General features: G+C 29.7%; 1 protein-coding gene across 1 annotated transcript in view; it reads left to right on the top strand.

Annotated features, from left to right (window-relative positions):
- LOC135963218 (uncharacterized) overlaps window positions 1–15,232 on the top strand; it is a 286,912-nt gene that overhangs the window by 184,719 nt on the left and 86,961 nt on the right. Inside the window, 1 exon segment of the mRNA XM_065514985.1 lies at window positions 4,208–4,237. Within this exon segment, the coding sequence (XP_065371057.1) occupies window positions 4,208–4,237 (30 nt within the window).

Here is a 15,232-nt window from a genome sequence, read left to right as displayed (position 1 = left end):
AAATATATTCTTTTTGTAAAAGATTATTTCAGAAGATCTCACTAAAACCATAAAAAAATCAAACATCGCTCATTTGCTGTAACAACGTCATAATTCAAAAAATGTCGTTTCGAGAAAAACGTCTTTGAATGTTTTATGACATTTTACTATTTCTTAAATAAATTGTCAACAAATCATGCGATTTCAGAAATATAAATAGTAGATGTTAATATCTTTCTAATCTGCATTTAAACCAAATTTTTACTTATCAAATATACGATAAAACATGTATTTTAATTTTGAAGTTTACAAAATACAAAATAATTGACTTTTTTGAAAACTGATAAAACTAGATGAAAGATTATAGAACGGCGCATATTTTGTATTAGTTCAAAAAACACGGATTTTGAGTTATGACGTTGTTGCAGCAAATAGGCCATATGTTTACAAAAATGATCTCAAATGCCTTATTTGCCATTTTTTATGTTTTTGTATACAAAATTCGTTGTTGCATTTTCAATTTAAAATTAAAATAGAAATTATTCTGTTAATCGAATAATTTTAAATTAACCGATTATTAACCGAATAAATCTAAACCTCGATTAACCGATTAAACCAGAAACCCGATTAATTGAATACCCTAATTAAGAACCTTTTTATGTCGTTCATTAATTCGGGGTTTAAATTGAATAACTAATTCTTTAGTAAATTAATTATTCAGTATTTCCAAATTATTTATAACAAATTGTATTATACACCAAGCTCTATCAACGTTGCCGAACCTTTGCTTAATAAAGTGGTCTTGGGGAATTACACAATAAAGGGAATCTGTTCAAAGTTTGATATCATTGTCAGTGAACCGAAACCGCGGTTTTTCAAAGCTTAAAACCGAAACCGACAATTATTCTTCGGTATTTAGTTTTAATATATTTTCAGTAGAAAAATTAAAAATTTAGAAATGAGTAACAAACTTTTTCCTCCAAAGATTCATCCAAGTATTTCCTGACAATTAAAATTCAATTGACTGCAAAATTGAATTCCATACAAATGGCGCGCTACTCCATACCAATTAGAAGAAAGAAATAGTACTATTAACTCTCCCTTTGTGAATTAATAATAATTCAGGATAGCATTATAAAATATTCCAAAAGTACTATTACAATAAAGAAATAGTACTATTTCCAAAACCGATCGGTTTTAAATTTTTTTAAAACCGAAACCACGGTTTTGAAATTCTTCGTTTTTTTTGGAAACTCTACATTCGACTCTACTTTAATCTAAGTTAAAATTTTGATTGTTAATTGCGATTCTTCTAATATTTCGCCAGCTAAATAACAAACATTTTATTCAGTACCTTTTATTTTCATTGGTTCAAGTCCTAAGTTAAAAATTTTGAAATATTTGTTTTTAGAATTGTAACTACTTGAAGTAATATATATATATTCATAGAAGGAGCTATCGGAACACTCATCTACAGTGATCGAAAGTCCCTTCGTCTTTAGTTATTTGTCGAATTTCAGAAACAATACAATTTTTGTGAATTATGAACAATTCTAAGCAATTTAATAAATTTAAATATGGGGCATTTCGTGTCAAAAAAATTTTATTTTTTTTTTTTAAATATTTTTTTTCGAAATATTGAAGAGCTATCTAAACTATTTGGGACACATTTTGCTAAGAACAATAGGTGATAAGTTACATGGATAAGAAAAAACACCTGTTTGACCAAAATGTCAAAATGTGACCCCCTATAACTCAGAGAGTTCTCGACCGATCTTGTTGAAAAATTGTGTCTGAGTTACTATCCAATAGAACTAACCTTGGTGCAAATTTCCCGATCGGAAGACATTGATTTCAAAAGTTGGTTCACTTGACATGAAATGCCCCATATATATAAACATTTATTCGATTAATCGAACGATCATTAGTCGAATGAATACCCTAGTACCTAGTCAATTGTAATATGGTCAGTAATAGACTTCCAATGACACGCACATGTTAAATGTCTATAGTAAATAGCATTGTCTGGGGTAAAATAAGTAGTAGTAACTACCCTGCAGTCAGACTGGGTCCATATGTCTTTTTGTCAACAGTACTAGTTCAAATGTCTCCAATCTTTCATTTGTGTGTCAATATAAAAAGTACAGAGACAAAAAGTGTGGTGTATATCTAGTGACATTGTCAACAAACGTGTCAATATTCCTTAAGAAAATGTCTATAGTTAAACTGTATTTACTCGCGATTGACTTGGTCAACAGTATTGACGACTAATTGTACATCATACAATGCCTCTTCTGTTGACATTTATGTTTATTTATGTGTAAAAATTCTACTGCGTAATAGCTCTCTCTTTTTCAGTATTAAAAAACCGGTTGACTAAAAAACAGCGAGTGCGTGGTTTTATTAATATTTGGAAAATTTTTGTTTAAGCATTAAAATTATTATTATTTTGTTTAGAAATATAAAAAATAAACAGTTCAACATGCGTAAAAGAAATTATAAAAGGCATATTAGAAAACAAATAATTTTATAAAAAAAATAGGAGTGTAAATAGTCAAACAGTTTTGAGTGAAAGAAACTGGTGACAATGTCGCTAGTATGACACCACCTATTTACTATTGACATTACTTACAGGAAAGTTCCAAAAGTTATAGAAATGTACTAGGAAAATCCTGGTTCTAATGTCACCATATGGATCCATGAGAAGTACCTAGTCAATAGGAAGTCAATAGTCATAGTGTTACTAGAGGATTTTCAATGACACGCACATGTTAAATGTCTATAGCACTAAGCCTTGTATGGGGTATAATTCGAAACTAGTACTGTTGACAAAATCAATAGCGATTCAGCACATTTTTAATATTGACATTTCCTACAGGGTTATTTAACACATTGACTGCCACGTCGGACACATATGTGTGACACTGCGCTATGCGGTTTACGCCACGTCGGACACATATGTCCGACACAACTTTTATTCTCTCTAGCCATGTCAGACAATAGTGCTGGATTTTAAGAATTTTGTCTGGAAGTTCCTCATCAAAACTGTAATCTTCACATTCTTCATTACTTTCTGAACTTGTACTGAGTATTTTTTCTAACTCAGTATCCCATAAAAAATTCTTTTTCACCATTTCGTAAGACACTCTTATTTATAAAAAAAATCTGTTTCTAATCGGTAAATATTACTGACAGTAGCCTAAATTCCAATATTGACGTTTTCGAAGAGATTACGCAAAGAAAATGCTGTGGCCCCCAGAATCATATTTGCTGAAAGTGCCTTGGCAGTCAATGTGTTAAAAAAAATTAAAAATTACACAAATAGTTGTATTTTTAACAAACTATAACCAATTGTAAGAACTCAGTGTAATTTTCCATTTAATTTTGAAATGAATACCCTTATTTATATACATTTAAATTTCAGATTTTATTCCATAAGAAATACCTTGAGACCAATATTCAATTTCCCAGGTGGAATTATGCTTTTTTGCAGTTTTATTTTTTGCCATTTTGAACGTTACGAATTCCTCTTCTAAAACAAACATTCACGTTTATTGATAACACATAATATCAAGGATTGCCAGTATAAAATGTCAAATAGCATATTGTTGAAATTTTATGACTGATCAGACTTAAAGTTCAATGTTTTCTTTCGATTTTAAAATAAACTCTTACATAAATTAAATAAAACAATTACAAGTAAATACGAAAGCTAAAACGAAAAAATAAAAATCCCCAAAAATATTCCAAAAATCCCCAAAACATACAATATTTCCCCAACTGTTCCCCATATCCCCAAACCAAATTATTTATCCCCATTTACAAAATAAAATCCCCAATTTGGGGAAAAATCCCCTAATCTGACAACACTGCTTCTGGAAGCAACGTCCTCAAGAAAACTTGGTAGTGTACACACGGCTTAATTGGTTATAGCTCCCATATAAGGCTTACTTCCGTAAATTACTTTAACGTGCATAAATCTCTTAAAAAATTTGATATCTACTTAACATTCAACACCAAAAAAGTTCCATATAACCATGGACCGATTCACGATTAGTCATAGCTCCCATATTAGGTCCACTTCTGAAAATCACTCACGAATAACAGATTATTGAAATTTTTGTACATTTACTAATTGTAGGTTATTATATGGTCGGGCTAGACCAACTATACTTTCTTACTTGTTTTAATATGTAATATAATAATGTTTTTTACATTTTAATTTCAGGATCAGAACTTTCATCTTTTTCTCATGTTGGTAAGTTTGAATTGTTGAATTAACTACCGCTTTTGTACAACCCTCAGTAGAGCCGATGCAGAGCTTGGTCATAAACAAATTTCAAAACCAATCTTTTGAAATTTCTCTCGAAAATCTTTAATATCCTATATACTTTAATTCTTATTATACCCTTCACCAACTAAATATACATACATATCGAACACCCAGTTCAAAAGTGACACAACTCAACATTTTAATTCTTCAAAAATCCCAAAAAATTATATACCAATTCAAACATAATGAAAGACATAACTGTTTATTTATCATTTGATACAATTTATATTATAACCTATAGATACCCACAATTATCTACATTTTAGGCTGCACGAATAATTCCATTGGACAAAATCGACTAAAAAACAAAAACTTTTGTTGCGATCCCTGATCTGTATATTTTTAGGGGCACCTTTGAACACTTTGCTTTCAAGCCTCATAAAATTTAAAACTTATTTTTAGTTCAATTTATATATTTTTTTATTTGTTTATTGGATGAAGTAATTATGTTCAAATGTGCCCCCCATACGGGCCAGCTTTGAAAGACAATTTTTATCTTGTAGCGTTTATGTACAAAAATACCATAAACAGTTCTATTTTCTTTATCTATATATATAAAAGAGTAACGTTACTGACTGACTGATTCATTATCGCACAGCCCAAACGGCTGAAGCTAGAATCACTTTAATTGTGGGTTCCTCCCTACCTAAAGCGATCCGATAAGAAGGGATTTTTTGAAATTCGAACGTTTAGGGGGTAAAAAGGGTAAAAACGGGTAAATTCGGTAACCTCATATCTACAAAACTCATAAAGATACAAAAAAACTTAAAATTGCATATTACTCCGTTTAAAAAATAAGCTGACAGGTGTTTCGTACTTTTTCGAAATTCGAAACATTTAGGGGATAAAACGGGTAAAAACTGTATTTTGGTATTTTGGTAATATAAGTTTGGTACTTTTTGGAAATTCGAACCCTTAAGGGATAAAAATTGTGTTTATATTTGGTACTTTTTCATAAAATATGTTTTTCTATAATCTTTTTTAATTTGTTTCTAAACATAGAAACAAATTTTAAATCGTATTCTTTAATTATCAAAAAATAAAAACTATAAGTTTGGTACTTTTTGGAAATTCGAACCCTTAAGGGATAAAAATTGTGTTTATATTTGGTACTTTTTTATAAAATATGTTTTTCTATAATCTGACATAGACATACGAATATTTTATTATGATCTCCCACCACGATACAGAAATTTATTTGAATAAAATTTTACCAAAGCAATGGGGATAAAAAAGGTACCAAAAAGGGGATAAAATCGGAAAAATACATTTTATTTGAAATTATTAAGCCAATTTTGATAATTTTTTTAACATTGGTTCCTGTTATTCATACAAAAATTAACTAACAGGGTGTTATTTGGAACTCCAGTGCCAAGGTGTATATTGGGCCAAATCCGGGTAAACAGTTTGGTACTCTTTTTAAAACATATTTTTTCATGGGCACATTAACACAAATTTTAAAATTTTGAGACATGTCTGTAGCATAAACAATTTTGGCAAAATGGAATATTTTTGAAGTTCGAACTTGAGGGGTGTTCGAGAAAGAAAAGGGAAATTGGTACTTTTCTCCTAATTGTACTTTTTTAATATTTTAAATTATTTCACTTATAGACATTAAAATTAGCTGATTTGTAACTGAGTGAAGTTTGTGTTAGGCATAGGGTACAATATTTAGGTACCAAAATGTGAGAACTGAACTATAGGCACTTTTTTATTCATCTAATGGTACTTTTTGAATTTTATATGACAATGGACTTAGAAACATGAAATTAAGCATATATGGTCCTAAGTGAGTGTGAATTACTTTTTGGTACTTTTTCTTTTATCGAATGGTACTTTTTGTAATTTCTTCAACAATGAACCTAGAAACATGAAATAAAGCTTACATGGGTGGGAATCCACACGTGGCTGCTTTTTGGTACTTTTTCTATAATAATGGACCTAGAAACATGAAATTAAGCGTATAGGTCATATGTGAGTGAAAATTCAAGCGGATACTTCATGGTAATTTTTTTTATTATCATGGTACTTTTTTAATTTTCTATAACAATGGACTTAGAAACATGAAATTAAGCATACACGGTCCTAAGTCAGTGAGAATTCTAGGGGGAGACTTTTTGGTACTTTTTCTCTATTCGAATGGTACTTTTTGTAATTTCTTCACCAATGAACCTAGAAACATGAAGTAAAGCTTATATGGACCGGAGTGAGTGGGAATCCACAAGTGCCTGATTTTTGGTACTTTTAATATATTGTAGCGGTACTTTTTGAATTTTCTGTAATAATGGACATAAAAATATGAAATTACTCGTATATGTTCTAAAGTGAGTGAGAATTCTAGGGGGAGACTTTTTGGTACTTTTTCTTTATTCTAATGATACTTTTTTGAATTTTCTATAACAATGAACTTAGAAACATGATATTAAGCATATATGGTCCTAAGTGAGTGAGAATTCTAGGGATAGACTTTTTGGTACTTTTTCTTTATTCGAATGGTACTTTTTGGAATTTCTTCACCAATTAACCTAAAACCATGAAATTAAGCTTATATGGGAGTGAGTGGGAAACTACAAGTGGGGGCTTTTTGGTACTTTTTATATTTTCTAATGGTACTTTTTGAATTTTCTGTAATAATGGACATAGAAATATGAAATTATTCGTCTATGGTCCCAAGTGAGTGAAAATTCAAGGCCATACTTCTTGGTACTTTTTCTTTGTCCTCATATGTACTTTTGTGAATTTACTATAATAATGGACCTAGCGTTTCCAAAAAACCGAAGAATTTCAAAACCGCGGTTTCGTTTTTTTTGGGTTTTGTGATAATTTTTAAATATTAATTGTTATAGAAACAAAATTAGTTGATAATATAGGAAAGGCTATACAAATTTAAAATCCAAACTTGACGGGTTATGGTTTAGTGAATGCGAATTCAGAAGTGATAATCAATGGTACTATTTGTTTATTGCAATGGTACTTTTTGAATATTTTATAATAATAAACCTAAAAATTTAAAATTAAGCACACATGATTCTGAATGAATTTGAATTCACAAAAGGTGACTTTAGTGGTAACTTTCTTTTGCATTTTCTATAATAATGGACCCAGATATATGAAATTAGACATTTACAATTAGATTCACAAAGGGAGACTTAATAGTACTATTTCGTTCTTCTAATTGGGGTGGCAAAGCGCACCGGGTCAGCTAGTATATAATAAATTCGATTTATTTATGAAGAAAAACATTAACATTTAAAAATAAAAAACAATAAATTTATTTCACGAAAGAAAACTCTTACAAACAAATAAAAAAATTATAAAACTGGCCCCCATTCCTCCTAAGAAGCTGAACAAATGTAAATCGCCTCGAAAACACCTCAGCTCTAACCTTGTGAAATTTTGTTTCTATATCTCCAATAGTTCCTCTCTTGCCTAGTAAAACATAGTATGTATTAGGGTATTCATTCGACTAATGATCGTTCGATTAATCGAATAATTTCTTACGAATAATTATTCGAACAATTTAAAAATGGCCATTTTCGAATAACGAATGATTCGAACAATTTTATGTAGAATAATCGAATAAAACGATTAAATGTTCATATCGCTCATTTGCTGCAACAACGTCATAATTCAAAAAAAGTCGTTTCGAGAAAAACGGCTTTGAATGTTTTATAACTTTTTACTATTTCTTAAATAAATTTTCAACACACCATGCGATTTCAGAAATAAAACCTGATTTAAATAGTAGATATTAATATCTTTCTAATCTGTATTTAACCCAAAGTTTTACTTGTCAAATATACGAGAAAACATGAATTTTAATTTTGACGTTTACAACGAAAAAACTCTCTCATACAAAAAATAATTGACTCAGTTCAAAACACCCGGATATTGAGTTATGACGTTGTTGCAGCAAATGAGCGATATATATTTAAATTTATTAAATTGCTTAAAATTTTTCAAATTTAAATAAGTAATAATGTAATAACTCACAAAAATTTTATTGTTTCTGAAATTCGACTAATAACTAAAGACAAAGGGACTTTCGATCACTGTAGATGAGTGTTCCGACAGCTCCTTCTATAAATATATAAATATTACTGCAAGCAGTTACAATTCTAAAAACAAATCTTTCAAAATTTTTAACTTAGGACTTGAACCAATGAAAATAAAAGGTACGGAATAAAATATTTTTATTTAGCTGGCGAATTATTAGAATACTAAAAATTTTAACTTAGATTAAAGTGAAGTTGAATGTGATGGAGAATGTGATTTTGAAACGGTCGTCGAAAGTGATATTGAGGATGACATTTATAATGATTACATTGAAATAGATGAAAGCCATGATCTTAAAATATATGTATATAAGTGATGTTATTAACCACGTACGTAGGTACAAATATTGTAAAGTAACGTTTTGTTGCAAGAAAAGCATGGAGTTCGTCTTATACATGATTTTGAACATCGTTGAACATCTTTGTCTAACATGGTAATAAACTTTTTGCGTGTTTGTAAATGCGTCAATCATGCACTGCCTGACTTCAAATTAGCCACCTTAACTGACAATAATATCAAACTTTGCACAGATTCCCTTTATTGTGTAATTCCCCAAGACCCCTTTATTAAGCAAAGATTCGGCAACATTGATAGAGCTTGATGTATAATACAATTTGTTATAAATAATTTAGATAAAGTGAATAATTAATTTACAAAAGGATTAGTTACTCAATTTAAAACCCTAAATAATTAACGACATAAAAAAGTTCTTAATACGTTTATATTGTATTTGAATTCATGATCATGTCCAACTACACAGAGAAAACAGATTCGTGATAGCAACCGAATTTGTTGCCAATCGAATGATTCTATCTTAGTGACCGAATTTTACAGTTGTGACTACAATATTTTGTAAGGGATAACTAAAGTTAGGTTTCCTCAACTGAAATTCTTCTTTATCAACTGACTTTCTGTTGTTAGAACTGAAAAATTCTATGTGTGCAACCGAATCATTCGATTGGCAACAAATTCGGTTGCTATCACGAATCTGTTTTCTCTTTGTAGATACAATTTTTTATAGCTTAGCTCGGAAACTAAAGGGTTTGCTAGTCAATTGTTTTGTAGATTGTTCGGGAGTTATTCTGATCAGAATATTTCTGTTGAAAATTTAATGATGGACTTTGTTTTCGAATGTTTTTTAACATTATCAATACTTGAATTGTTAACATTAACGTTATTTTTTGTTTTTCTTTAACAATAAAATATTAAAAAACCGACATCAAAACTTCATTCTTTACTTTTTTAAAAAAAAATTAAATTATTCGAATAATTCTATTAATTTTTAACGTGTGATCGAATTATTCGAACAAGTTAAAATCTCTTATTCGAATTATTCGTTTTATTCGAACAAGAGAAAAATCGAATAATTCGAATACCATAGTATGTATATTACTTGGAGCTAAGTGATAACTACTTATTATTTGACTGAAATACAAGTTATTTTTGTTTGCGATTTAAAAAAATTCATGGGTCCCGCTTACAAAAGTACTTACATTCACTCCATAATCTCTACTATATAAAATAATGTGCTGGGTAACGACCACTCACATACCTACCAAAAACCTTACAATTTCTGCCGATTTGTTTATTACCAACTAAAAAAAACCTTAAAAATAAAAGTTGAGAAAAAGTAAAAAATTTAAATTTGGGCGACTGCAAAATTATTTGCTTGATATGTCGTAGTGGAACTTTTTTTTCCTAATACCAAAAGCTATCGAAAAATCAATGGAACAATATCGGAAAATGTTTGTCCTTACACATCGTCCCACCCTAATGTATACGTATATCTCCAAATCGAATTACATAGAACTAAAATTTGAAATGTGTCGGCCTTTAATCAAAAATAGTGCAGACAGGTGTCTCGTATTTTTTGGAAATTCGATATTCTAGGTGACCAAAACGGCTAAAAATTGTACAACTAGAACCCTCTGTTCTAGATAATGAATAGAAATTTTGTTTGTACTTTTGTGAAATTCGAATTTTCAAGATGGAAAAATGGTATAATTTTACTGATAATTAATATCATGACACAACAATATAAGGTACACTCAGTAGAAAATAAATTCTCAATTATACAATTCTTGTAACGTCAAACAAAAGAAAATATGAAAAAAATCAAAGTTTGACGTTATAGGCCTAAATATTGAAAAATCTTCCTAGTGATTTACCTTCTACAATTATTGTATCATGATTAATATGAGAAATTTGGAAAATTATTTCCACACGGAGAAAAAAACAGGCCCATTAATACATAATAAATTTGTGATAATAAAAATACACATATATAATAAAAATAAGTAAAAGTTCGCCTAACTTACAAAAGAAAATATATATGAATTTGGCCTCCCATATTCTAATTCCTAATAATAGTAAGTTACAACAGACCTTGACAATAAAGAATGTTGATGACGGCCTTTGCAGTGTAGAAAATGCAAATCCAATTTGCCAATTGTCTAAAATTAATTTTCAGTGATACTCTTTGTATTATTATAGAGTAATTATAATAAATGAACTTAAGCCAAATTAAAAGTTTACTTTCAAACTATATACTTAAAAAATAAAAAAATATCCTTCCAACAACACAAAGGAGAATACACACAAATGCTATTCGGAACTGAAGTACTAAGGGATAAAAAGCCAAAATGAAAAAGGGTAAAAAAGGACAAACTTCAGTACGCATATTTTGGTATTTTTTTGAAATTCATGTCTGCTATTCTATTTTACGTACTTTTATTTGAATTTGTTCGATAAAATTGTTTTGCCTCCACCGAACCCAGGTTGTTTGGATACAGTTCAGTAATCTAAACCCATACACCCATATTCATAAACAGTTTTTAAATATATAAAGGTTTTATAAAACAAAATGTCCATACAAAATTTGTTTTATAAACCTTTGATAAATTTATGGTTATTTTTGAAATATTAATTTTATTTCAAACACAATTGTTCACTAATTTTATTTATTTTAATTAAGCTTGAGTAGCGAAATATTGAAAATAAATAAATATAATTATTTATATAAAAATGTGACCTCAAGCTTAATTAAAATAAATAAAATTAATAATAAAAAAGGACGACAAATTAGACATTATCATCATAATTGTGCACCCAATTCACCATTAGTGGAATTCAAATGGTGTTGAAAATAGCAATATAACTATAATACAGACACAAACCTTTACCTTCATATCACGAATTTCAAATTATGTATACATTTATATTAGATGCACATTTAACATTCAGTTAATGTGTTCAATTTGGGCGTTATAGATCTCATTTGAGGGGATTATTAAAAAACTACAACCATTATAATATAATCGAGTAAATGTATATCCCCACAGATTAAGTCATACTCGCTTTCAATGTTATTTATATTAAACGACTAGCTGACCCCCCGGCTTCGCTCGGTAGATATTCACTAATGATTTGTATTTCATATAGAATTAAAACACAAAAATTTCAGTAAAAGAAAAAATAACACAAATTTGTATCAATTTATTGCTTAAAAAGCAATTATGCGGTTTTTATTATATGCAACAACAATTGAAACAATTATTAATTAAAAAACAAACAAAATTCATTTTAAACTTTAAAATGAATTTAAAAATTTAAAATTAAAGCTTGATGGTAAACAATGTTTTTTGTTCCTCTATTGAGGCGTATAGTTAGCTCTTCAAAATCTATTTCTCCAAAAATTTTCTCTTATTAAGAAAAATGAGAAGTAAAAAGGAGGCAGTGTTGTTACTTCTTCAAGTTTCTCCAAAAAATTTCTCGTATTAAGAAAAATGAGAAGTGAAAAGGAGGCAATCAGCCCAATTATGAACAAAATCCCCGGGATTTTTTCCCTTTTCGCATTTTTCCTATTCAAATTCAATGTTAAAAATAAGAATATATTAAAAACTTAAAATTTCCGAGTTTTACCAAGAATTTTTTTCTTTACAAACCATCTCCTGAAAATTTCGAATCGAATAAAAAAAATCAGCCAAATAGCTCCAGCCGTTCTCACATGATGACATTACATACATGGATCATTTCATTTTTATATAACTATAGTGATGTGAAAAATAATAAGGACACTAATGTGGTACATTATTATTTGGTGAGAATGTAAGTAAAATGAGAGAATTTCTCATAAATAACAGTGATTAATTTTAGCTAATATATTACAAAAACCAATTATGTTAAATTTTTTTTTTAAATTTACATGCATTTGATAATAACAAATTATTAATTGTTGAGAGGTCGTTTTTAGCTGTGCTTATATTACTTATAGATTCACACAATTCAGTGGTTTATATATGTATAATTTTCCTAATAATACCATTTACCTTTAACATATTTGAAAAATATAACATTTCTCCATAAATAAAAAATAAATATGGGGATATCATAAACCGTTAAGAAGATTTTAGATTTTCCATGGAAAAAAAATGTAGCCCCACTTTCCCCCAAGCTGTTTTTTTAATAAAATGAAAGATGGGATTTTCTTGTTTCGATTAAAAAAAATAGTTTTCGGAACAGGATAAAAACTTAACATTTTTTGTCGAATAATAAACGAATTATCAAAAAAATTCGTATCTATGTATGGATTTCGTTGTCGGTGGGCGTGACCGATTTTATTGAAACTCGGCATGCGTTCCTTTTTTGTTTTAATAAATGTATGTACCAAATTTCTAGACTTTTACTTGGATATAAACAATTTTATGCGAAAAAAATCTATTTGGATTGTATGGGCAGTGGACGTGGAGGTACCGTGAAATAACTCCCAAATGAAATAAGTCCCCACGAAAAAATGAAATAACACCCAACAAATTTTTCATACAACTTTTCATACATAGGGAGTTATTTCATAATTTTTAGCTGGGAGTTATTTCATAATGCAATAACTGCCAATGAAACAACTCCCAATGAAATTTTTGTTGGGTTTTATTTCATTTTATTATGAGAATTAGGAATTATTTCACTGTATAGGGAGTTATTTCATTTTTGTTAGGTTCTACTTTACAAAAGCATTTGGTCAGGCGCTAAGGTTTCCTCCTCTGGGGTGTATCAAAAACTGGCAGAAAATATTCTTTTTACATTTGTCAATGAAAGAAATCTTTTCTGAGCGAAGCCAGTTTTTGATACACCCCAGAGGAGAAAACCTTAGTGGCCGGCCGAAGGCCGTCAATGCAAAAAACTTTTCTGAACGAAGCCAGTTTTTGATACACCCCAGAGGAGAAAACCTTAGCGCCCGGCCAAAAGCCGGCAATGACACACCCAGAGGAGGAAAACTTTGCGCAACGCAATAGGCCCGCTATGCAAAAAATGTTTGGTAAGCGAAGAATAATTTCACTTTTGTAGTTCTTTATTTCACTGGGAGTTAGATTACACTAATAAATTGATTCGGATTGGGAATTATTTCATTTCTATTGGGTTTTATTTCATTGGGAGTTATTTCGCTTTTTTGGGACTAATATTTTTAAAATTATGAATCCGCCGATTATTGGGAGTAATTTCATTTCACCCTTTGGCAGTTATTTAATTTTTCAAGTTTTGGAATTATTTCATTTTTGATGGGAATTATTTCATTAGGAGTTATTTCATTGGGATTTATTTCATTTGGGAGCTATTTCACGGTACCGGACGTGGTCGATTTTGTTAAAATTTAATTTTTTCTTAATTTAGTCCATATAATTCTCGGTGCCAAATTTCAGCGCTCTACGACCACTCCTTATAAGTTTTGCAACAAAATTTATGAAGCCATCCCTCTGTGTAGCAGTACGACAAAATGTCAAAAAGTTGCGTGAAACCGGAAATTCTTATAGATAAATTTCAATGTAGTTTGGATTTTTTTGGAATAATTTCTTCTTGCAATTCATGCTTTCTTGTTGCATGCTGAACATGAATTTTACATTTTTCAATCGGTACCGTGAAATAGCTCACAAATGAAATAACTCCCCACGAAAAGATGAAATAACACCCAACAAATTTTTCATACAACTTAGGACTTATTTCATTATGAAACAACTCCTAACGCATAGGGAGTTATTTCATAATTTTTTGTTGGGAGTTATTTCATAATGGAATAACTCCCAATGAAACAACTCCCAATGAAATTTTTGTTGGGTTTTATTTCATTTTATTTTGGTAATTAGGAGTTATTTCACTGTATTGGGAGTTGTTTAATTTTTGTTGGGTTCTACTTTGTAAAAGCAGAACCCATAAATATCAAAAACTGGCTTCACTCAGAAAAGTTTTTTGCATTGCCGAAGGCCGAAGCAATTTATTTATGTAATCTAAAAAAGGAAAGTTTTACTCCTCTGGGGTGTATCAAAAACTGGCTTCGCTCAGAAAAGTTTTTTGCATTGCCGGCCTTTGGCCGGGCGCTAAGGTTTTCTCCTCTGGGGTGTATCAAAAACCGGCTTCGCTCAAAAAAATCCTTTTTACATTGTCGGCCTTTGTCAAGTTGCAACGATTTCTTAATCTGGTGCGAAATGAAAATCAGCTTTCTGAAATATTATAAAACCTTTCTGCAATGAAAGAAATCTTTTCTGAGCGAAGCCAGATTTTGATACACTCCGGAGGAGAAAACCTTAGCGTCCGGCCAAAGGCCGGCAATGCAAAAAACTTTTCAGAGCGAAGCCAGTTTTTGATACACCCCAGAGGAGAAAAATTTTCCTTTTTTTAGATTACATAAATAAATTGCTTCGGATTGGGAATTATTTCATTTCTATTGGGATTTATTTCATTGGGAGTTATTTCGCTTTTTTGGGAGTAATATTTTTAAAATTATGAAACCGCCGATTATTGGGAGTAATTTAATTTTACCCTTTGGTAGTTATTTCATTTTTCAAGTTTGGGAATTATTTCATTTTTGATGGG

This window comes from Calliphora vicina, chromosome 1 (assembly GCF_958450345.1).
Source record: "Calliphora vicina chromosome 1, idCalVici1.1, whole genome shotgun sequence".
Lineage (NCBI taxonomy): Eukaryota > Metazoa > Arthropoda > Insecta > Diptera > Calliphoridae > Calliphora > Calliphora vicina.
This window is presented reverse-complemented; position numbering and strand designations above follow the sequence as displayed.